The sequence below is a fragment of the Naegleria gruberi genome (assembly GCF_000004985.1).
Source record: "Naegleria gruberi genomic scaffold NAEGRscaffold_21, whole genome shotgun sequence".
NCBI classification, from domain to species: domain Eukaryota; phylum Heterolobosea; class Eutetramitea; order Acrasida; family Naegleriidae; genus Naegleria; species Naegleria gruberi.
In genome coordinates, this window is record NW_003163306.1 from 796,219 (window position 1) to 820,293 (window position 24,075).

The following is a 24,075-nucleotide window of genomic DNA, read 5'->3' on the forward strand; positions in this document are numbered from 1 at the left end:
ATCAATTATACTATTTATTATCGCAATGATCATTAGTAATCACCATCATCAGTATGTAAATTGTGAATCATCATCATCATCTGTAACATCTACATCTTCATCAAATGATTCACAACAACAACAACAATATTTAGAAGAATTTAATATATTAAAAACATTAGATTCTAAAAATACAATTTTTCATTATAAATTTACAATGAATAACATGACAAGTATGAATAATATTCAATATTTAACAAATAAATATAATTTAAATGAATTAAAATTAACATTTACAAGAGGAAGATATAATTATAAAGATTGGGGAATTTATGATAAAATTTCACCAAATGGTTTAACTTTACAAGTTAATTTTAAAAATATTCAAAATTTCCAAATATGGGATAATTTAGTAAATGAATTAAGTGGAATATTTTGTGCAAGTATTAATTTTTTAACTCAATATGAACAACGTAGAGTTTATAATAGTGGTATTGTAAATTATTTAAATAATAATACTATATATGGTACTTTAAGTGAAGAAACAATTTGTACTGAAAATTTAACTCCTTTTAAATCAATTTTACCTTTTAGAGGTAATATGGGATTAAGTTATTTATTAAATCCTAAATTTTTATTTAATAGTTTATATTTTAGTATGGATATTACTATTAATAGTAATAATAATATTATTTTAAATTTTTATAAAATTTCTAAAATTAATCAAGAAGATTTTAAATTTATTTTAAATAAGAAATTTAAATTAATTATTCCATATGGTAAAATAATTATAAATGATTATATTAATCAATTAAATAATTTAAATGAATTAAAATCTAATTTTACTATTTATAATAATTATATTGAAAATAAAAAAATTAAAAAATCAACTATTTTAATTAAAAGATATCAATTAAATAATAAATTAATTACAGATTTAGAAATATTAAATAATAATATAAATGAAATTTGTTATTATGATGTAATACCATGGTATTTTAAATCATTTATTCATACCTTAAAAGTAAATGATATTTCAATTCAAAATTTAAATTATTTAAATTTTATTAAAATTTTACCTCAAAAAGATAGAACAAATCCTTTAATTTTAAATTTATGTTTTAATTATTTAAAATTTATTAAAAATAATAATTTAAATAATACTATTACTAATAAATAATAATAATAATATTAAAATTAGTATTGAATTTGAAAAGACATATTTAAAATATACAGAACATGCACCTGATGCCAATAGAGGTTTTGATTTAAGTAGTGCAATTATTACCACTAGAATTAATTCTAATATTAATTCTAATAATGAAATAATAGATTACAATGATTACAATGATTACAATGATAATAATGAACAAATATTATATAGTGATAGTTTATTAATTAGTTTACCTACACCTGATTTTAGTATGCCATATAATGTTATTACATTAACATGTACAATTATTGTTTTATTCTTTGGATCAATGTTTAATTTATTAATTAGAAGATTTAATTCACGTTATGAATCCGATCAATCAAAATCTTTATTAGAACGTTTAATTTCTTTTATTAGTAAGATTTTTAAAAAGAATAAACAAGATTAAATTTTATAAAATTTCAATGTATATATTTATAGTATTTAAAAATAATACAAGAATACAAGAATAACATATACCTAGTAGTAATGGTAATGGTAGTAAGAAATATAAAGCCTTTACCACAAAATGTGCGAGAAGCCAATGTTGGTTTGTGTTGGTTGGAGGGAAAATGATATTGTACTTTTTGGCGCCAAATTTAAATTCAACCACTACAAAAAAAATGTCTTCTACACTTCCACCTTCTGCCAGTTCTTCATCTTTATACAATATTGGATTAGTCACTGGAACATTTGGAAATAGTGTAATATATGAAAATTTTACATTACAAGGAACAACCAATAACAAGTTCCATTCTCCTGTTTGTAGTCAGTGGCATCGTAAATATCCACTATTGGCTATTTCTAAGGCTAATGGTGTAGTTTCAGTGTATGACGATCACGGAGAAAAAAACGAAAGAGTTAATTTATCTAGATCATCTAATTGTACAGCTATCGGGTGGCATCCTACAAAATTTATTCTTTGTACAGGTTGGAAAGATGGTGCCATTCTTTTATACAATGATAAAGACCCTCATAATCAAAAGGAAATTGAATTGGAAGAACATGGTAAAATTTGTGCTATTAAATGGTCTCCTGATGGTGAGAGATTAATAACTGCTCATCAAGTAAGTTGTTTCTTCTTCCTCAATAATAATAATTCTAATCGTTTCTTTAATACAAAAATATGAACAATTATTCTTAATAATAATAGGATGGTAATATTGGTATTTGGAAATTTGAAGGAGGAAAACTCAAACACATTTTGAACTATGAAAATCCTGGAAATGTTGTGGAAACACCAGAACAAATTGTATTTAAAACTAATAGAGATCCATCAACAGAATTGTCTTGGATTTTCTTTGTTGGTGTTTCTACAGGACAAGGTTCTAAAATTGTTGTAGGTGTTGCCGATGATTTGGCAGAAAATTTACAAAAATCACAAAATGGTACTGTTAGATATGAATCACTTAATGATACTGGTATTCAATTTAATGGATCTCAAATTATGAGTGTATTATTCCATAGAGAAAAATCTCAATTAGTTTTATTGACAGATACAGCTTTATTAGTTGTTTATAAAATCAATGCTTCGATTAGTAAGCCTAATGAAATTGGAATGAAACAAGTAATGAGAACTAAAATTAGTATTTCTAATAGTACAGGTGCAACAATTAAAACATTATGGGTTGGATCAGGTGTTATTGCAACCATTACAAGTAATGAGAGTATGGTAAGAGTTTGGAATTTAGAAACAGATGAAAATACAACACTCATGTTGAACTCTCCTCTAGAACATGAAGTTGTCATTTCATTTTCATTCAATCCTCAAAAGAGAGCCATTGTTGCTGGTACAAGTACAGGTAGATTAGTATTTTGGGTTTTTACTGGTAATCAAAAGACAAGAGATCAATGGGAAAAGTATGGAGAATATTCTTTACCAAGTAGAGCTTCTGTTAATATGGTTAGTTGGGGATGTGGTGAAAAGGTTTTATGTTATGGTAGTGGAGAGAATAATGATATTGAAATTTTACAAGAAACAAGTTTCAAGAAGAGAATGAAGAATAATACCATTGCCATTCAAAATTCTTTAAACACAGTAGTAATTGGAAAACCAAACTTTGCACCAGGAGAAGATAAAATTCCACCAAGAACAATCAAAACAGGTATTAATATTAGAGATTTTGATCATACAGATACTCATATCATTGTTTCAAATAATAGCGTTTTAGAATTATTTGAAACTAGAGGTACAGAATTAATTAGAAAAGCAGAAGCATTTGAAATTCCATCAATTTGTGTTGGTTTACACTCTGAAAGTATCTTTGTTCCAACTAATGGATCAGTTAATTCTAATCCAAGAATTGAAGTATACAGTTTCAAAGGTATTAAGAAACAAACTTTACAATTAAGTGAAGAAGAAGGAGTTCCAATTTGTATTGATGTCCAAAGTGATTTTATTACAATTGCAACAAATACTAATCATGTTAGAATGTGGCATGTTTTGGGAAGAGAAGCAAAACCAGTTTCAGTTTCAAAGAGAGTTTTTGATAATAATGAATCAGATTCATCTGAAAAGACTTATATTTCAAGTGTAAAATGTAATTGTAATGGTACAATGTTAGCTTTACTTGGTAAATTGAAGAATGAAGGTGAAATGGATTTACTTACACCAAGTACAAAATTATACGTTTATGATTTTGAACATGACAAGTTACAAAAGTTTGATTTTGAAACAAAATTCAAAGGAGGAACACCAACATCTGTTTATTGGGATTTAACTGAACCAAATCTTTTATCAGTTGAATTGAAGAATTCAGAAAGTGAATCCTATGTTTGTACAATGTTTGCAACACAAGAACATGGAACCTTATTCCAAGATTATTTCAAAATTGATAAGACTTCACAATCACTTGTTGGACAATGTGTTCCAAATTTATTCTTTGTAAAGAATAATTTTAATAGTGATGATATTTTTGAAAAGAGACCAATGAAAGATTTTGAAGGAATTGAAGAAGAACAATTATCTTCAAAAACAAAGAAGGCTCTTTTAAATTTTAGTTTTTATTTAAATATTGGTTCAATGGAAGAAGCATACAAATCAGTTAAACAAATTGAATCAAAATCATCAATTTGGTATAACATGGCCAAGATGTGTGTCAAGACTAGAAAGATGGAAATTTCTGAAATTTGTCTTGGTAATATGAAGAATGCACTTGCAGCTAGAGCTTTAAGAAAAATTAAAGAAAGTGAACCCAATGAACCTCTTTCTTGGATTGCAACACTTGCAATTCAATTAGGAATGGTTGATGAAGCTGAAAAATTATATAATGAATGTGAAAGATTTGATTTATTGAATGAAATGTATCAATCAATTGGTAATTGGGAAAAGGCATTAGAAATTGCCAAAACCAAAGATCGTATTCATTTGAAAACAACCTATTACAAATATGCAAGATTTTTAGAACAAGAAATTGGAGATTTGAAAGGAGCAGAAAGACAATATGAATTATCAAATACTCACAAATATGAAGTACCTAGAATGTATTATAGTGCAGGAGATTTACAAAGTTTACAAAATTATATTTTATCAAGACCTGATGATAAAGATTTAAACAAATGGTGGGCACAATATTGTGAAGGTAATACAGATTATGAAGAAGCATTGAAATTTTATGTTCAAGCCAATGATTTCCTTTCTCAAGTTAGAATGTATTGTTTTATTGGTAATTTAAAGATGGCAGCAGATATTGTAAAGAAATCACAAGAAAAATCAGCAGCTTATTATTTTGCTAAACAACTTGAAAATGAGAAGGATAATAAGAAACTATTAGAACATGCAATCAAATATTACAAATTTGCTGGATGTTTTAATGAAGCAGTTAGAGTTTCAAAAGTATTAGGAAATGATAATGAAGCATTGAATTTAGCTTTACAATCTGCTAATGAAAAATTAATGATTGAAGTTGCACAATATTTTGAATCATCAGGTCAAACAGACAAATCAGTTTTATTATATCAAAAAGGTGGTAATTTATCAAGAGCAATTGATTTATGTTTTAAATATCAATTATTTGAAACATTATCAACAATTGCAGATAATATATTTAATGATAAATCTGAAAGTAAGGTAGATGATGATCCAGAAGTATTTATGAAATGTGGTCAATTCTTTATTGAACATCAACAATATGAAAGAGCTGTTCAAATGTATATAAGAGCTAAAGAATATGAATTGGCACTTGAATTATGTGTTACTAGAAATGTTAAATTAACAGAAGAAATGGCAGATCAAATGTCTCCACCTTCAACAGATGAAAATTTAACTGAGGAAAAGATTGTTCTATTAAGAAAAATTGCCAAAGTTGCATCAATGCAAAATAATTATTCAGTTGCAACAAAGAAATATGTTCAAGCAGGTGATAAATCTAAAGCTATGAAAATACTTATCAAATCAGGTGATACTGAAAAGATTATGTTATTTGCAGTTTTATCAAGACAAAAACAATTATATATTCAAGCTGCTAACTATTTACAAAGTTTAGATTGGCATAATGAACCTGAAATTATCAAATCAATTATTTCATTCTATACAAAAGCTAAAGCATGGAAACATTTATCAGTTTTCTTTGAATTATGTTCACAAGTTGAAATTGATGAATATAGAGATTATGAAAAAGCATTGGATGCATTACGTGAATCTTCTAAATATTTATCTAAGGAAATTAAATTAAAAACAAGTGAAAGTAATGAATTAAGATTGAAACAATTGAATCAAAAGATTTTATATATTGAAAAATTCATTTTAGGTAAATCCTTAATGAATTCAAAGAATAATGAAACACAATTTGTATCAATATGTAGAGAATTAATTAATGGTGTTAATAATTTAGATCCAAATGATGATCCTGTTATTGAAGTTGATGATGCTTTAAGAGTTGGAGATGTTTTTGCTATTTTAATTGAATATTATTTACAAACATTACAAGATACTTCAGAAGCTTACAAATTAATATTAGAAATGAAACAAAAAGAAATTACATTGAATTACTTTTTGGATGATGAAATGATTAAGAGTATTTGTAAATCTGTTGGTGTTGATTATAATGAAGTTATGCCACCTGAAGATAATCATTCAACTAGAACAGGTGATGATGATATTCAAGAAGAAATTGATGAAGATTAAAAAATTAAAATTTTATTTATATTAAATTTTACTTGATTTAAAGACCCTCTCCAAATACATAGGCTTTGGCAACATAGACACCACTTCCTCCATAATTTTCAGTCTATTAATGTATAAAGATTATTAATTTAAAAAAAACTAAACTTACAAATTCAAACTTTACAAATTGAGCATTTACAGATTGTGTATTTTCCTTATCAAAAATGTTTACTCTTTCAATAACATGATCTAATCCATTCAAATCATATAAAAAATCTCCAGAACGTTGTTCAATTTCAGCATCAACTAATTTTGTAAATTTAGTTCCATCTGTTGAAACATGAATTTGAATATGTTTAGGATTCTGATTGTTTTCTCCGTGAATATAAATTCCAACTCTTTTTACTTGTGACAATTTTTCTAATTTAATAATAAAATGTTGAGGTACTAGTAATTCCGATAATTAAATTCCAAAATTCTAAAAACACATACATGGTGCTAAATTATGTGAGAACCACACAAGACATGGATCTCTATTCATTAAATTCAAACAACGTGATTCGTGATGGTATTGACTGGAGAAGGAGTCAATACATCCTCCATTGTCAGGCATGGCAAGATTCTTCATTTTTTTAAAACACAATTTTAATTTTATTATTAGTTTCCTTGCATTGATGAATTTATAATTTCAAAGGTAATTCTATCCAGAGGAATTCTCTACAAGCTGAATGAAAATCATCCATCTTCAAGAGTAATTTAATTATGGAGAAATATTAAGATATTACAAATTTACAATTAATAATAATTTTTTTAAGTGATTTATTTTCTGGGTAAACAATTTATCTGTTAGCCTTGGAGACTCTTTCAACTTCATCCTTCTTCTTAATAGCATAAGAGTTTGGTGACATCTTAGCACAGTTGATGATTTCATCAGCCAAACATTCAGCCAAAGACTTGATGGTTCTGAAAGAAGCTTCACGAGAACCTTGAGTAATCAAGTAGATAGCAACGTTAACTCTTCTCAATGGGGAAACGTCGACAGCTTGTCTTCTGACAACACCAGCAGTACCAATTCTGGTGGAGTCTTCTCTTGGACCACCGTTTTGGACAGCATCAACCAAAATTTGGAGTGGGTTTTCCTTGGTCATGATGTGGATCAATTCGAAAGCGTGCTTGATAATTCTGACAGCCAACAACTTCTTACCGTTGTTTCTACCGTGCATCATCATTGAGTTGACGAGTCTTTCAACGATTGGGCAGTGTTGCTTTCTGAATCTCTTGACGTTGTATCTACCAGCAGAGTGTGGCAAATATTGAGCGTGTTCAGGAGAAGAAGCAATGTAATCCTTCAAGGAGAGATCCTTGACTTCAATGTTTTGGTATGACCACTTGCCGAACAATTTGACGGAGGACATCTTTTGACGATTTTTTTTTCAACAAAGTTTTAAAATTTTAGTGGTTGAGTAATATTTTTACTTGTTACAACGAATTTTTTTCTCGCCACAACCAAACACCGATGAAAGAAACAAGCAAAAAGCCTTGCCACATAAACATTTACCAACTGGCGACTCTCGTGGTGAAAAACTAGTTGTTGTTTACTGAATGTACAATTGTGAGAAAATGGTTTACGACAAATATTCGGAGCAACATCTTTGATTATTAAAACAACAAGTAAGAGTGTATAAAGAGGCCTAACTTTAAAACTAGTCAGGCTACAGTTAAGAATAATTTCGGATCCGAGTATTATTGAATAATTACTAATAAGATAGATAGTTTGTTAGGAACATGCTCAAACATCAACTTTTTATTGGAGTAATATCAAATAATTGATGATTGAATTTAATATTGTATGAACGACTTGTTAAATTAATTGATGAATATTAGATACTTTTCAAGTACTTGAGCCTTGTTATTATAATTTACAATGCAAGTCATCATTATTTGATTGGATCATCAAAGTTTTAAAAAATACAACAAGTAGCCATTGGTACCAATAACCATTTCAAACTCACACCTTTCAAACTACCCCACTTATAACAATTATAATGGGTCGTCATAAAAAAGAAAAACCAAACGGAATACCAAATTGTAAAGAATTTACACCTGCAATGTCTGAAGTGAGCACAAATAATTTCATTTTCTATAATGGCCCAAATAATTCCAATAATAATAATACAAACCACTCTTCCAAAACTAAAAAACAAACAAATTTAATTAATAATCATTCTAATAGTAGTAGTAGTAATAGTAGTGGTAGTAGTAATCAAGATCAAATTTATAATTATCAAGCCTATCATATCAATAATAATATTACTACTGGTAATGTAGGTGGTTCAAGATCAAACCAAACTAGTCATCAAGTTAGTGAAGTAGTTAATAACTCTCTCAATAATAGTAATACCAACACTACTAATGGTGTATCAATGTATTTACAAAATCCATATCTATTATATAGTATTATGAATTTAGGAAATAATCAATTAAATTTATCTAATCAATTAAAAAGTGATCAACCAAATCATAATTATTCATATATGAATAACTTTGGATTAAATACAACAACAACAACTAATACTGCTAGTAGTAACATTACTATGAATAATAATAATAGTCAAATAACTAATAATACATCAACTCATCAAAAAAGTGAGAGTAGCGTATTTCCTTTGAAACTTGATATTGAGGAATTACTAAATTCAATATATTTTGAATAATAGTATTTCAAAATATTATGAATATTACAAATAAGTTGATTATTGGGACTTATCATTCATTAATGTTCAAAACTCTAAGAAGCAAGATAAAAATCGTGAATAACACGATCAATTATCAGACGAGGTTCATCACAGTTAAATAATTACATGCAAGACCAAAAATCATGCATGTCAAATTATTCACTGACGGTGATGAAATTGATCAATTAAATAATGATCCCAAGATGAAGCAATAAATTGTAATACATTGTAATAACAATTTTCTTTCTGTCAATTTCTAAAGTTCATTATTGGATAAACGTAATGAAGTGGTGGAAATAGGATAACAGTTTCAATATTTTATTCGAGCAGCCCCGCTAGCTCAGTCGGTAGAGCGTTGGACTTTTAATCCAACGGTCGTGGGTTCGAGCCCCACGTGGGGCGTTTGTAATTTTATACCAGAAAGTTGCTTTTGTTATTGGTCTAAAGTTTATTACAAATAGTTGGATATCGATTCCCGTCCTTCATATAAACCAATTCCAATTTGTCTTCACCTTCACTTGGAAGCAATTCCTAGATCGAGATGCATCCACTTTAACTGTAATATTGGGTTCTTTCAATTTGTAATAAAAAAATCTTTTTTGTTGGAAAATACTTAGTTGGGAATTTTTGAATTGTTAACGAGGTTTCTTAAGAGTTTCGATTTACAAATAAAAAGTATTGTTGTGAATCTTTGAAATAAATGATTTCGATCTCTATCATTGAACTTTCTCTCCCCAAGTTGTTTTCTTTTTTATCTGATAATGATTATCATTTTACAACAACCCATTCAATTGAGGGAGGATTTAACTTGTTAAAACATATAATTTAGAAAGAGTTAATTTATTATCACACACATATATTATTAATTAAAAATATATAATTTGAATATATCACGAAAAGAATAAAAATATATATTAAAATTAAAATAATAATAATTATAAATCATATAAATTAATATGACCAAATGTATCAGTTGTAATAAATTGATTAATTTCAGTTAAATAATTTCCATTTGTAACACATGGTTGTTGTTGATGATTATAGGCAGAATGAATTAATTCAAAATTATTTGAATTAACTTGATAAACTGAAAATTTGTTCATTCCCAATGAAATTAATAATTTCTTTTGTGGTTCATAAATAAAATCACCAATCATATTCACTGCTTTATCTATAAATGATATTAATGTTTTACCTGTTCTAATATCATGTACTTGAATAGATCCATCTCCATATCCTTTTTTTTTTATAATATAATATTAAATTAATATTATATTATAAAAATAAAAATTAAAATAAATTAAATAAATATTAATAATAAAATTAAATATTAAATAATTAAAAATTAAATAAAAAAAAACATACCTAAACAAACAGTAAAATCATCTAAATAAACATGAGTAAATAAATCATATTTACTTGTATCATAAACAAAAGCAGGTTTACTTGTATTACCTGTTCTAACATCAAAAACATGTAAAACACCTTGATCAGTAGTAGCAGATGCAACATTTGAATCTGAAGGATGAAATCTAACACATGAAACAACATCTTGACATAAATAAACTGAATTTTCAGATTTAACTTGATTAGTTTGTATATCATCTACTAATTTACTAATATCAGTGACAAATACTTTTTCATCAAATCCACCTGATATTACTAATGATTGATTAACTGGATTTATAGCAAATTGTCTAATTGTATCATGATGAAATTTAGGAAATATATCAATTACATTAATATCATTCAATTCTTCATTTAATATAACAATACCTAATTCTCCATTAGCTGCTATTATTATTCTTCTAGGATCTTTAGGTAACCATTCTAAATAACGTAAATGTTCTTCAATTGGTTGCATTTTTAATATATTTAAATTTAAATTTATTTATATTTGAATTTATATTATTTGAATTTATATTTAATTATTATTTGAATTAAATGAATTATTTTCAATTCTAGATAAAATTAAAGCATTTTTAGATAAAGTATTTTGATTTTCTGTACCCATCAAACATAAATAACCATTTGATGAATTATTAAAATTTAAATAGGGTGATATAGCTGGTTTAGATAATCCTTCTAAATAATAATTTGAAGATGACATTGATGTTGAATTATTAAATATGGTATTATAAAATGGATGATTTTTAATGTCCATTTGAAAGTTTGGATTCATAATTGGTAATTTAGGTGTATCATATCCAATACAACCATATTGTTGTTGTTGTTGTAAAAGTGAAGATGATGTTGATGGTGATAGTGATTGTGGTGGTGGTGGTGGAGGTGATATCATACCACCACTTGGAGTCATTAATGAAGGTGATCCCATTGTTGTTGTTGTTGGATGAATATTATTACCATTAGTACCAACAATATGTGTTGATGGTGGTGGTGGACTAAAATGTTGTAAATGTTGTGATTGTGTAGTAGCCATATTAGGATCAATGATTAAATTACCATAGGCATCTGTCATTGGTTGTGTATTCATTTTTTTTATTTTTTTTAATGTGTTTGGTGACGTCAAATGTCAACAATTGGATAACATATTGGAAGTTTGTTACAATGATGAGCAACATTTTGAATGAACTGTTCATAATATATTACCCATAGAAATGGAACAACAGTTGATCTAGAACCACTTTATCAAAATACAGTTGTATTCAAGGTATTAAGCTCAGGAACTGTTTAACACCTTTAAATGATTCAACCTCAAAAGACAAACTAAATTCATAAATTGGATTACAAACAATTAAGTAATAACAATAAAATTCAAATATATTGATGACTTGGGATTTTATTTATACATGATGATAAATGATTATTAGCAGAGTAAGGTTATGGGGATTCAATTTACTCTCTTTGGTAAATAGTTTGATGTTTTTATGAAAAAGGTTTAAAAGCTCTGGCAGCATATGCTGTCAATTTTTGTAATGAAAGTCATATGTTGACGACACGGTTGTGTTAAACATGATTCTTGAACCTTTCCTTTGAGAATTGGAAAATCATGACTCACTAAATAGCTTGACAAATTAAATCAGGAATATTTGAAGAGAAATTGTGATGGTTGTTTCCTTGTTGTTTGTAGTAAACATAGTGTTGGAGAATGCTAATAGCAGAGTACCAGGTTGGTAAGGATTATTATTAAGGATGGAATCTCTCGAAAAAATCAAAACAGAGTCTGTATGATGGATATTTTGGGGTAAGAAACTTAAGAGTCTTTTTAAAATCCAATTAAGCTTATTAAGATTTTATTTGCAAGGATTGATTCAAAAGAATGTAACGCATCACTAATATATATTGGATATTTCTGGCATATAATTACTCTCAATTACTATATCATTCTTAAAAATCTCATTACAAATTATGAGAACTCAATTTTTCATTTTATCATTACAAAAATCCAAACCTCAAAACAGTTATTATGAGGACACAACAGATTTTCCAATAGAGTGAAGTTGGAGGTTTTCATTGCACAATCATTCCAAGCATTAAAAATTCCTCAAACATCAACTGTTGTTGAAAATATTCCAGGATACAAATCTTATTGCTGAACCAACTGTTTCTGAAGAATCTAGTGCTCAACCAAATTTACCAATGGTTTTCCAAACGAATGATCAACAAGTCACCAGGTAAAATAAATTGTAATACTGTCAAATGCAATTTTATAATCGTTAAATGGTTTGCAGAATGTATATCCGGAACATACCGTAAGCATTTTTTAACTATAACATATAATCACATATACTTAAAAGAGCGGTCCAGAATTGCTGAAGAAAACTTTAAGTGTAGAAGAACATAGCCAAATCATTATAACTGTAAAAATATCGATTTGTAAATAATCGTTCAAAAATATACAGTATATGAATAGAACAGCTCTTGGAGTGTTAGATAGGAACTTAGATAAGTCTCGGATTGTTAAAAGGGAGCATGTAAATCGTACTCAACGGCGTATATACGGAGTACATACACTAACAATCAAATTTTACCACATATATGGGTTAATGTTATCGTATGTATTATCCCCTGATCATATTTCCCATCATTCTAAACTAAAATCCGCTTGTTTATTGATGATTCCTTCCTATGAATAATGCTTACAATGTTTCGTTATGAATTGTTACGTTGAATAGAACCAATCAGATAGCAGTTAATGTAAGTATTTGGTGAAGTATTGTTGGAACGTGCATGAGTGTTTTGAAAGTGTACACCTTTATTTTAGATGAAAAACAACAAAAATGTTAAATTTAAAAGCTAAAATAAGAATATGGTTTTATTTTCAAAATATAATCTTGTTTTTGTAAACTTTTCATTATTCTTTCCTCTTCTTTTCTTTCTGTTCTTGCTATTTTTCAATCAAGAAGTATCAATTCTTCATATACTGTTTAGTTTGTTTTAATTTCATAAGCAATCCTTCTATACAGTGAATTTCTCTTGCAACGAAAATTTTTCAAGATGAAGAGATATCAATTTTTTTTGAAAATTCTCTTCTTTCCAAATCTCTTCCATCCTAATGCAACATCATGTCAACATTATGCTCTGGCACTTTCTGTACACTATCAAGAGCACCAACAACATGAATGAGAAAAAGCAAAGACTACTTCAACAACTATTAGAAAATTTCAAATGTTGTTTCCAGCAGTCGTTAACAGAGTTAATTTTATCGAAATGGATTTTCTGATTTTATCCCTTCATATTTGAAAATTCATTTGAAGAATAATCAAATACGGAGCTTTTTGTAAGAAAATTACATAACAGTATATTTGAGTCATCATTCGATTGAAGAGCAATTAAACATTTTAAACATCCAATTTACTCGTCTAAATCTTGGGAATTATTGTGAAATATTTGATGGAGATTTGAAGATGGTAGAGTATCTTTGAATTTGTGAATTATTCTTTATTTTACTAATAATGGTGGTGGTGGTGTATTATTATATCATTTTATATCATTGTGAATATATTTCCATCTTCAACCATTTTGAATATTAATTAAAACAATCAATTTAATAATAATTTAAAACAATATTTAAATTGTTGAATATTCAATAAAATTATTGTTTTAAATTATTATTAAATAACAAGTAGATTGATCCTTTAAGTTATTATTAAATAACAAGTAGTGATGAGAACATGTTCTAAAATCAACAACAATATAATTCCAATTTATTAAACATAATTCATCCATGACTTTCAATTATTAAAATATTATTTTTCTATTAAATATTTATAGAATGATTCGAGTACAAATTAATAATTTTCCTCTAAACGTTAAATTCTTTGGTGGTGTGTATTTTAAATTATTTCATCAACACACACATTTTTTATTGCAATATCTTTCAAGTGTTGAGAATATTATTTCTTGTTTGTCGGTTAGTGGTGAATAAACACTCCAATGTTCAATTCTTGTTAATTAACAAGTAGTACGCATTGCATGACCTCACTCAGTCAACAACAATTTAATGTCATCTCCTACCAATTATGAAAGAATATTGTGAAATATCAACTAGTTAACATACATAGTAAGTAGTGTGTGAATATTTAATTGTCATCAATCGATTGTTTAACCAACAAGTAATTTCAATACTTATTCAGAACATTATCATGATTACATTATTTCTTCAACTCAAGTGCAGCAGAACAACAACAGTCACATTTTACAATAAATGTATCTACAGTAAAATACGAATCGTTACATTAATTGAAGGGATGACCATCAGGTTGAATACAACAACAATAATACTGTAGTAGAGAGAGTGAAAAGTTATTTAATTTCACACATTAACATTTAAGAAGAATACGAACCTGAAATGACATTTAAATTTGAACAACTTTCCACAATAAAAGTCAATATGATTTTCATCTTGTTGAATCACCATCATCATCATGACAATGCACGAATCGTATTCTACACAACACATTCGCAAATGATGAATTTTGTCTTCATCAACTTGTCTCTCACAATCTATCTGAACCATTCAAGAGGTTTCATATTTATACAAATGTCAACAATACGCCCAAATCGAATCTTTTTGCCATTTCCAAATAAAATCCATTGAACAGATAAATACAATACTAACAATACATGGATTAAATGAAAATCATTTATTCTCTCTATCATGAATTCTTCATCATTCTTTACATTTGTAATTTATAGAGATAATACAATTCAACAAATTATTGAGATTGTTTTTTTATAAGCCAATAATCAACACCATTAAATAAGGTTTCTTATTAAAGGAGTAAAAGAATATAGAAACTATTATTCGATAGTAGTTAATAGAAACAACGACACTCATCCAAATGTCAACCATGGTGGAAGTAAGTGTGTACCTTAAAATTTGGAGCACTTGATAATTGGTCCTTTCTGTTATTTTAATGACCCGACATTTGATATTAAAAAATGCGATGTTTTTATTTTGGCAACTGCTTATCAAAATTCAAACGTTTCGAAAAAGAGCGCTTTTAATATTCGGTTGATGATACTCTGCCAACACAGCATGATTGGATAATAAAATTTAATATTCAAAAGAAAAAAACCAACCTAAACTAAAATTGTTGTTGATACTCAATCAGCATCATTTCTAAGATTGTTATCCATTCAAAACAAACTCTCCACAACACAACATGATGAATAATAATACTACTGCTGCTACTACAAGTGGTAGTAATGACATGTTCAGTTTTATTGAACCACCAACATTGGTGATTGGTAAAAAACCATCCACCAGTAATTCCAATTCAACACTGACACCAACTGGTTTATTGTTATCTTCACCACATTTATTCTTGATGGAAAATGATTTTCAATCACTTATTCAATCTACTTCAACTCCTACAAGTATTAATAATAATAATTTAATGAATCATTTGAATAATAACATGATTCATACCAATAATAATGCTAATGCTACTACTATTTCATCGTCAGCATCTGATTTGGTGAATCATCACTTGTTCTTATTACAAACACCAACTTCACCAACAACAATAACACCTATTATTAATACTTCAACTACTTCAACTTCAACTGCATTAACACCTACAAGTGCAAATAATTTATTGATGAATAATTTTCTTTCATCATCAGGTGGTTTACTTTCACCTGATTTTGATCAAAATCCAATGCTTTCTAATAATCAATCAAGTACTAATACACCTACCTCTTCAATGGGTAATCCTATTTGGTTACAACAACAATTATGTGATATCATTGATGATGTATTTCCAGAAGCTGATCAATTATTAGCTAATAATAATCATGTTGTAATGGAACAACAACAACATAATAATAATAATGTTATTAATCAATGTAATGTTGCTGCTACAACAACATCTATTCTATCAGTATTATTAAATAATAATACAAATACAAATAATAATAATAATAATAATACTATTATTTGTCATCCTAATCAACAACAAAATGTGTCACCAGTCAATAATTTATCACCAAATAATCATGGTAAAACATCACCTTCTATTATTAATCATCAAACAATAACACCTATTATTATTAATAATACTCCACAATGTAATAATACTATGCAACAACAACAACAAGTATTTTCAAATAATAATATAAATACAAGTACTACTATTAAACAAGTTGGAGGAGGAAGTAAAAAGAAAAAGTCAACAACTAAATCCATTTCACCTACTACTAGTACCATAACAAGTACAACTAATATGAGTACTAAATCATTCTTTAATACAAATATTGATCCATCTGCATTCTATTATGGTACTTCTGGTTTTTTGAAATTCCACGACTATTCAGGTAGATTAAATACAAAGAAGAAGAATCATACATTTGCTGCTTCATGTGAAAAGATTCAAAAACAAAACAAAATGTTAAATCATCATCATCACCAACCAATTATTAATAATATGAGTAATAGATCATCATCTATGATTTCTTCTAATAACAATAATAATAATATGATGATGATGACATCAGTAGCAGGTAATAATACTCATACTAATACTAATACTACAGGTACATCATTTCAAGAACAACAACAACATAATATTTATGATGAAATGAAATTTAAATCTGCTTGTCCAAATCAAGTATTTTACAAAATGTAAATTACAATAATTCAATAATTCAATGCAACTAAAAACAATGTACATAATAAATAGTTTATTCAATTTACAATTTACACTCATCAGCTACTTTATTCTCTTCATGTTATGACAAGTCTAATCTTTCACCAAGAATATTTTGCAGTTCTCTCATTCTCAAATAACAAACAACCAAGCCTTCAAAGAAGTGCAATTTTAAAATTCTAAAAAAAATTTGAAATTAAAAAAAAAATGTTCTTGAATCCCTCTAACAAGAACAAGAATAATACAACCAATAATTCTTCTTCCTCCTCTAATAATAATAATTTAAAAAATTCTCTCGGAGGAGGAGTAGGTGATGATGATGAAGGAGGAGGTGTGGATAATCTTCATGATTTATTATATGGTAATCCTAATAAAATAACGGAGCCTATTAAAACAGTTGAAGAAAAATGGCGTTTATTACCAGCCTTTATGAAAGTTAAAGGATTATTTAGACAACATATAGATTCATTTAATTATTTTATTAATGTTGATATTAAAAAGATAGTACAAGCTAATAGTATGATTACACCTGATACGGATGATAAATTTTATATTAAATATAATGATATTTATATTGCCAAGCCTAGATTAGATGAAGGAACTGATACAATAGAATTAACACCACAATTATGTAGATTGAGAGATTTAACATATTCAGCAGATATAATTGTTAGTGTTGAATATCCACAAATAGTTGGAAATGAAACATTGATAAAACATGAAGATTTAAGTATAGGTAGAATGCCAATCATGTTACAATGTGATAGATGTGTATTATGTGGTAAAGATGATAAAGAATTAGCAAAATTAGGAGAATGTCCATTAGATCCAGGTGGTTATTTTATTGTAAAGGGAGTTGAAAAAGTTTGTTTAATTCAAGAACAGTTATCTAAAAATAGAGTAATTATAGATTTAGATAAAGAAAAACAAATAACAGCATCAGTAACAGGTTCAACACATTATAGAAAATCTAAAACTAATATTATAATCAAACATGAAAGATTTTATTTAGATCATAATAGTTTTACAAAAGATATACCAATTATAATGTTATTTAAAGCTATGGGTATTGAATCAGATCAAGAAATTGTTCAATTAATTGGAAGTGATAGAAAATATATTGATGCATTAGGTCCTTCTTTTGAAGAATGTATTCGTGAAGGTGTTTATACATCTGAACAAGCTATTGAATACATGTCTAGATATTTAAAATTAGCTGATTTTAGAAAAAACAAACCTAAAATGGAAGAAACTAGAGAAATTTTATCAAATATTATATTATGTCATATTCCTGTTTATAAATTTAATTACAAGATGAAAATTGTTTATTTAGCAATCATGGTAAAAAGAATGATTGATGCTTTACATGATTCTGCAAATATAGATGATAAAGATTATTATGGTAATAAGAGATTAGAAATGGCAGGTCAATTACTTTCTTTATTATTTGAAGATTTATTTAAAAAATTTAATGATGAAATTAAAAAAACATTAGAAAAGAAAACAGGTAGAAGAAGTAGAAGAGCCACTTCAACACCCACTGAAGATATTTCATCTATTTTTAATGCAAATAGTTCTAAAATTACAGAAGGTTTAAAAAATTCAATCTCCTCTGGTAATTGGAATGTACAAAGATTTAAAATGGAACGTGCAGGTGTAACACATGTTTTAAGTAGATTATCATTTATTGCTGCATTGGGTATGATGACTAGAATTTCATCACAATTTGAAAAGACAAGAAAAGTATCAGGTCCACGTGCATTACAACCTTCACAATGGGGATTATTATGTCCATCTGATACACCTGAAGGTGAAGGATGTGGTCTAGTTAAAAATCTTGCACTTCTCACACACGTTACAACAGATGATGAAGAAGAACCAATTATTAGATTAGCTTATAATATTGGTGTTGAAGATATTAATTTAATTTCAGGTGAAGAATTGAATCATCCATCTTCATATGTTGTATTTTTGAATGGTTTAATTTTAGGTATACATAGATTTCCATCACAATTTACAAAATTATTTAGAATGATGAGAAGAGCAGGTAAAATACATGAATTTGTATCAATTTTTAAAAATGATTTACATAAGGCTATTTATATTGCAAGTGATGGTGGACGTGTTTGTAGACCATTAATAATTGTTGAAAATCAAAAGTTAAAAGTAACACAAAAACATTTAAGTGAATTAGCTGAAGGTATTAGAACATGGGATGATTTTTTAAAAGAAGGTTTGATTGAATATTTAGATGTTAATGAAGAAAATAATTCAAATATTGTTTTCAGAGAGGAAGATATCAAATTAGAAACTACTCATTTTGAAATTGAACCATTTACTATATTAGGTGTATGTGCAGGTTTAGTTCCTTATCCACATCATAATCAATCACCACGTAATACTTATCAATGTGCTATGGGTAAACAAGCAATGGGTGCTATTGCTTATAATCAATTTAATCGTTTAGATACTTTATTATTATTAATGGTTTATCCACAAAAACCAATGGTTAAAACTAAAACTATAGAATTAATTCAATTTGAAAAATTATCAGGTGGTCAAAATGCATCCATTGCAGTTATGAGTTATTCTGGTTATGATATTGAAGATGCTGTTGTTGTTAATAAGGCTAGTATTGATCGTGGATATGGACGTTGTATTTATTTAAAGAAATACGTCACTGAATTGAAGAGATATCATAATGGTGTTGAAGATGTTTTACAACCACCACCAAATGCACAACAAGCAAAAGATATGGATCAAAAGAGATTAAAATCATATCAACGTTTAGATTTTGATGGTATGTGTGCTGTAGGTGAGAGAATTTATCCAAATGATATGTACATTAATAGATTTGTTGCACAAAATACTCAAGATAATTTACTTGGTATGAATACACCTACTCCATCATCATCAAATGGAGGTGCTGGTGCTTCTAGTGCTAGCTGCTGCTAATACCTACAAACCATCACCAATATTTTACAAAGGACCATGTAGTGTCTATGTAGATCAAGTATTAATTACACCAAATTATGATAGAGGTGGATATGCATTAAAATATTTATTAAGACAAACAAGAAGACCTGAATTGGGTGATAAATTTTCATCACGTCACGGTCAAAAAGGAGTATGTGGATTAATTGTAGATCAACAAGATATGCCATTTAATGAACAAGGTATATGTCCAGATATGATTATGAATCCTCATGGTTTTCCATCACGTATGACAGTTGGTAAAATGATTGAATTAATATGTGGTAAATCAGGAGTATTAAATGGTAAACAAGGATATGGTACAGCATTTGGAGGAGATAAAGTAGAAGATATTGGAAAGGGATTAATTAGACATGGATTTTCATATAGTGGTAAAGATTTATTAACGAGTGGTATAACAGGTGAAACCATGTCATGTTATATTTATTTTGGACCTGTTTTTTATCAACGTTTAAAACATATGGTTTTAGATAAAATGCATGCTAGATCTAAGGGACCTGTTAGAATTTTAACAAGACAACCACTTGAAGGTCGTTCAAAAGAAGGTGGTTTAAGATTAGGTGAAATGGAACGTGATTGTTTAATTGGATATGGTGCAAGTGCATTATTATTAGAAAGATTAATGTTATCTTCAGATGAATATAAGGTACATGTTTGTGAAGATTGTGGAATGATTGGATATATGGGTTATTGTAATTTTTGTAAATCAAAACAAAATATTTCACTTTTACCAATGCCATATGCTTTTAAATTATTAATTCAAGAATTACAAGCAATGAATATTTCACCAAAACTTAAATTATCACCTTTTGAAAAGTAAATAAATTATAATTTAAAATATTTAAATTGTTTTTATTTGAATGATGATGGAGGGGAAATTAACTTTTGATTTTCTTTCTGCCTTTTCAATGAATGGGTGGTGAATCAAATTCAATCAAAAAAAAAAATGTCTACCTCATCATCAACACAACAACAAACACTCGGTACAAAACCAGATTCAATGTTATCGGAATTGGAAATTAGAAAAGAGATTGAAAGTTTAACAGTACCAAGTTATTTTCCAACCTATGTTAAAGAGGTATGAATGATTAATAATATAGAATTTGGAATATTTATAATTATTTAATGGATGATTAAATATATGATGAATTAAATATGGATGATTAAATATATGGATGATGAATTAAATGGATGATAATTAAATATTGAATAATTAATGAATTACTTGATAATAATACTTGGATAATATTCGATATTAAATAATATTTTAGTGTAAACAAGTAGCTGAAACATTTTTTACATGTTTTTCAAGTAGATCCATTAAAGTTCAAAAAGGAGATAGATTAGTTGGTGTTAGAGGTTTACAACAATGTTCAAATGAATTATTAGCCTATAAAGAATGCATGGAAAGACAATAATTTAAAAATAATTTTATTAAAATAATTAAATATTTAAGGTTTATTTACAATTTAAATATCTTCTAAAATAATACCACCTGTTGAATCTCTCAATTCCTTTTCAATGACGACATTTTGTACTCTTCTAACAATATTCTTATTTTGATGTGATGTATGGGAGTGATGTGAATGATGTGTTGGACCAACTACATGATGATGATGAATTCTATGTTCATTTCCTAATATAACACTTCTATCTGCACTTGATAATATATTTGATTTTACAACAATTTTAGTATCATACCAGAAATATCTAAATACAACATAAATGGTAATATACACTGCAATATTAATTAAAATTAAAAATGTAAGTAATGCAAATAAAAACCAAAATGTTGAAATGAAATAAGAACCATCTTGACATACTAAATTCTTAATATTACCATATTTAGTATTTAAAGTTTTACAAGTGACTAGAGATGCAACTTGCATTAAACTAGTATATAAATTATTCATTAAAGAATAAATAGTATCTTGTATAGATTTAACAAGAGCAGGTCTAATTTTAACATTTGTACCTAATGAAGAAATTAAACTAGAAACTAAATTAGGAGAATCATCAACAATAAATTTAATAGAAGATAATAAATCTGAAATTTGATCATTTTTACAATCAAGTAAATAAGTTTGTGATAAACCATGTAAATCAGTATTAAATGAAATATTATATTTATAAAAAGAAGCTTCAAATTTTAAAGTAGCATTAATACCATATGAATCAACACTTTCAATTATATAATTTTCTAAATTATTACATGTATCACTTAATAAAATATTAATAGGTAACATGAAACATAAAACAATACATCCTAATAATCCTAATAACATTAAACATATAATTTCAATATATAATAAAGATGGACATTTATAACAACATGATGGTAATATTGCTATTAATGGTAATAATACTATAAAACTTATAAATATAATTACTCCTAATAATCTATATCCATCCCATTTTAATATATCAATCATATATATATTATTTAATTGATAATTTACTTCATCTTTCCACCATATATAGGTTTGTACTTTAACATTACCCAATGTAGTTATAATATTTGTAAATATACTTCCTAAATTTAAATATGAACTAAATGTTACAATATCAAATTGAGTTATAATTGCTGATATATCCATATTAGATGCTACTTGTAATATTGGTTGACATGATTCTATTTGTCTTGTAAATTCATTAAATGGTAAAGTTGAAAATGATGAATTACCATTTTTAATACCATCACTTACTTGTTGTAATGGTAAATTTAATCCTACTTGTTTAATACCATTACCATATAAAGTTAATAATGTCAAGGCTTGATTAAAATTAAAATTATTATTAATAGTTTTTAATGGTGTTATTTGATTTTTTAATATAGTTTTTGAAATTAATTCTTTATAATTATTCAATTCAGTTTTAATATATTGTAATGATGTTAAATTATTTAATGCAATTCTTAAATTTACTACTTTTGGATATAATTCTAATGATTTAGTATTTAAAACATTACATTGTGATGATACATCATTATAACATGTTGTTTTACCTTGATTATATGCTGCATTTACTAAATATTTATAATTTTCTAATTTTAAATCATCAAAATCATTCAATGTTGTATTTAATTCTTGAAATGTATTACTTGCATTTAATAAATTCATATAATTATTAATATTATTATAATAATTTAAATAAGTTATATTCATATTAGTTAAATTAATTAAAGAATATTGATTTTTAAATTCTATAATAGGTAATACTTGTTTTAAATTATTTAAATTTATATTTGATAAATCTAATGTATTATTAAATAAAATAGAAATGGATGAAATAACTTGTTGATTAATATTTGAAATACTATTAATAGAATTATAATATTTTGTAATATCACCATTTACAAAAGTATTTAAAAGAGATTTAGATGAAGAATAATAATCAAATAAATTAACATTTGGTAATTCAACAAAAGTATCATTAATATATTTAATATCTTTAATTAAATTATCAATACAATTAGTTTGTTGTAAAATTGAATTAAAAAATAAAACTTGTGAATAAATATCTTGAATAAATTGTAAAGATGGAATTGAATTAATGGCAAATGTTAAACTTCTCAAATCATCTTTTAATAATTTATACTTGTTTGGTAATGTTTGATTAACATCTTGATTAAATAAATTTAAATTATTAAATGTTAAATTTAAATTTGAAATTTGATTAAAAGATAATTGTAATTCATTTAATTTTAATTTTAATTCAAATTCTGATGGTAATTGTGATAAAGTATTATTCATATAAATTAAATTATTAATTAATGTTATAATTGGTAATTTAAATAAATTTATATTATTTTGTAATATAATAGTTTCATAATATAAATTTGATAATTGTACAATATTACTTGTTTTAAAATGTGATAATTCATATTCAAATTGATTAAAATATTTAAAATTTAATGTTGTATTCGTTTGATCTTGTAATGTTTGTATTGTATTTATA

At 26.4% G+C, this 24,075-nt stretch overlaps 9 protein-coding genes and 1 non-coding gene across 10 annotated transcripts; 6 read left to right on the forward strand and 4 right to left on the reverse strand.

Moving 5' to 3' along the window:
- Positions 1-205: 205 nt before the first annotated feature.
- On the forward strand, positions 206-1,580 carry NAEGRDRAFT_67130 (uncharacterized protein; the record flags this gene model as incomplete). Its single annotated transcript, XM_002677706.1, has 2 exons — positions 206-590; positions 1,216-1,580. 2 exons carry the CDS (start codon positions 206-208, stop codon positions 1,578-1,580), a joined length of 750 nt encoding a protein of 249 aa, XP_002677752.1.
- A 214-nt stretch (positions 1,581-1,794) lies between these two features.
- Positions 1,795-6,296, forward strand: NAEGRDRAFT_67131 (IFT140; the record flags this gene model as incomplete). The annotated part of the gene is made up of 2 exons (XM_002677707.1): positions 1,795-2,238; positions 2,325-6,296. 2 exons carry the CDS (start codon positions 1,795-1,797, stop codon positions 6,294-6,296), a joined length of 4,416 nt encoding a protein of 1,471 aa, XP_002677753.1.
- A 37-nt stretch (positions 6,297-6,333) lies between these two features.
- NAEGRDRAFT_67132 (uncharacterized protein) lies at positions 6,334-6,903 on the reverse strand (the record flags this gene model as incomplete). Its single annotated transcript, XM_002677796.1, has 3 exons — positions 6,334-6,399; positions 6,445-6,722; positions 6,768-6,903. 3 exons carry the CDS (start codon positions 6,901-6,903, stop codon positions 6,334-6,336), a joined length of 480 nt encoding a protein of 159 aa, XP_002677842.1.
- A 167-nt stretch (positions 6,904-7,070) lies between these two features.
- NAEGRDRAFT_39045 (ribosomal protein S7) lies at positions 7,071-7,705 on the reverse strand. Its single transcript, XM_002677797.1, has one exon. The coding sequence runs from the start codon at positions 7,688-7,690 to the stop codon at positions 7,115-7,117; it is 576 nt and encodes a 191-aa protein (XP_002677843.1). The 5' UTR covers positions 7,691-7,705; the 3' UTR covers positions 7,071-7,114.
- A 615-nt stretch (positions 7,706-8,320) lies between these two features.
- Positions 8,321-8,989, forward strand: NAEGRDRAFT_67134 (uncharacterized protein; the record flags this gene model as incomplete). The annotated part of the gene is made up of 1 exon (XM_002677708.1): positions 8,321-8,989. The coding sequence occupies one exon, from the start codon at positions 8,321-8,323 to the stop codon at positions 8,987-8,989; it is 669 nt and encodes a 222-aa protein (XP_002677754.1).
- Positions 8,990-9,339: 350 nt separating this feature from the next.
- NAEGRDRAFT_t286 lies at positions 9,340-9,412 on the forward strand. Its single transcript has one exon. It is a non-coding gene; the product is annotated as a tRNA-Lys (tRNA).
- Positions 9,413-9,837: 425 nt separating this feature from the next.
- Positions 9,838-11,485, reverse strand: NAEGRDRAFT_79604 (G-protein beta WD-40 repeat domain-containing protein). Its single transcript, XM_002677798.1, has 2 exons — positions 10,376-11,485; positions 9,838-10,247 (listed from the first exon to the last, which is right to left on the reverse strand). The coding sequence occupies exons 1-2, from the start codon at positions 10,872-10,874 to the stop codon at positions 9,946-9,948; spliced, it is 801 nt and encodes a 266-aa protein (XP_002677844.1). The 5' UTR covers positions 10,875-11,485; the 3' UTR covers positions 9,838-9,945.
- Positions 11,486-15,642: 4,157 nt separating this feature from the next.
- NAEGRDRAFT_67137 (uncharacterized protein) lies at positions 15,643-17,103 on the forward strand (the record flags this gene model as incomplete). The annotated part of the gene is made up of 1 exon (XM_002677709.1): positions 15,643-17,103. One exon carries the CDS (start codon positions 15,643-15,645, stop codon positions 17,101-17,103), a length of 1,461 nt encoding a protein of 486 aa, XP_002677755.1.
- Positions 17,104-17,553: 450 nt separating this feature from the next.
- On the forward strand, positions 17,554-20,938 carry NAEGRDRAFT_60598 (uncharacterized protein; the record flags this gene model as incomplete). Its single annotated transcript, XM_002677710.1, has 2 exons — positions 17,554-20,047; positions 20,070-20,938. The coding sequence occupies 2 exons, from the start codon at positions 17,554-17,556 to the stop codon at positions 20,936-20,938; spliced, it is 3,363 nt and encodes a 1,120-aa protein (XP_002677756.1).
- Positions 20,939-21,587: 649 nt separating this feature from the next.
- On the reverse strand, positions 21,588-22,403 carry NAEGRDRAFT_67140 (uncharacterized protein; the record flags this gene model as incomplete). The annotated part of the gene is made up of 1 exon (XM_002677799.1): positions 21,588-22,403. One exon carries the CDS (start codon positions 22,401-22,403, stop codon positions 21,588-21,590), a length of 816 nt encoding a protein of 271 aa, XP_002677845.1.
- Between the last annotated feature and the right edge of the window lie 1,672 nt (positions 22,404-24,075).

What these genes read in the sequence shown, in the direction of transcription:
- NAEGRDRAFT_39045 (XM_002677797.1), bottom strand. Translation starts at nt 7,690, where the DNA reads ATGTCCTCCGTCAAATTGTTCGGCAAGTGGTCATACCAAAACATTGAA.
- NAEGRDRAFT_79604 (XM_002677798.1), bottom strand. Translation starts at nt 10,874, where the DNA reads ATGCAACCAATTGAAGAACATTTACGTTATTTAGAATGGTTACCTAAA. An exon ending in TGATTTTACTGTTTGTTTAG is followed by an intron (nt 10,248 to 10,375) that starts GTATGTTTTTTT and finishes TAAAAAAAAAAG; the next exon opens with GATATGGAGATGGATCTATT.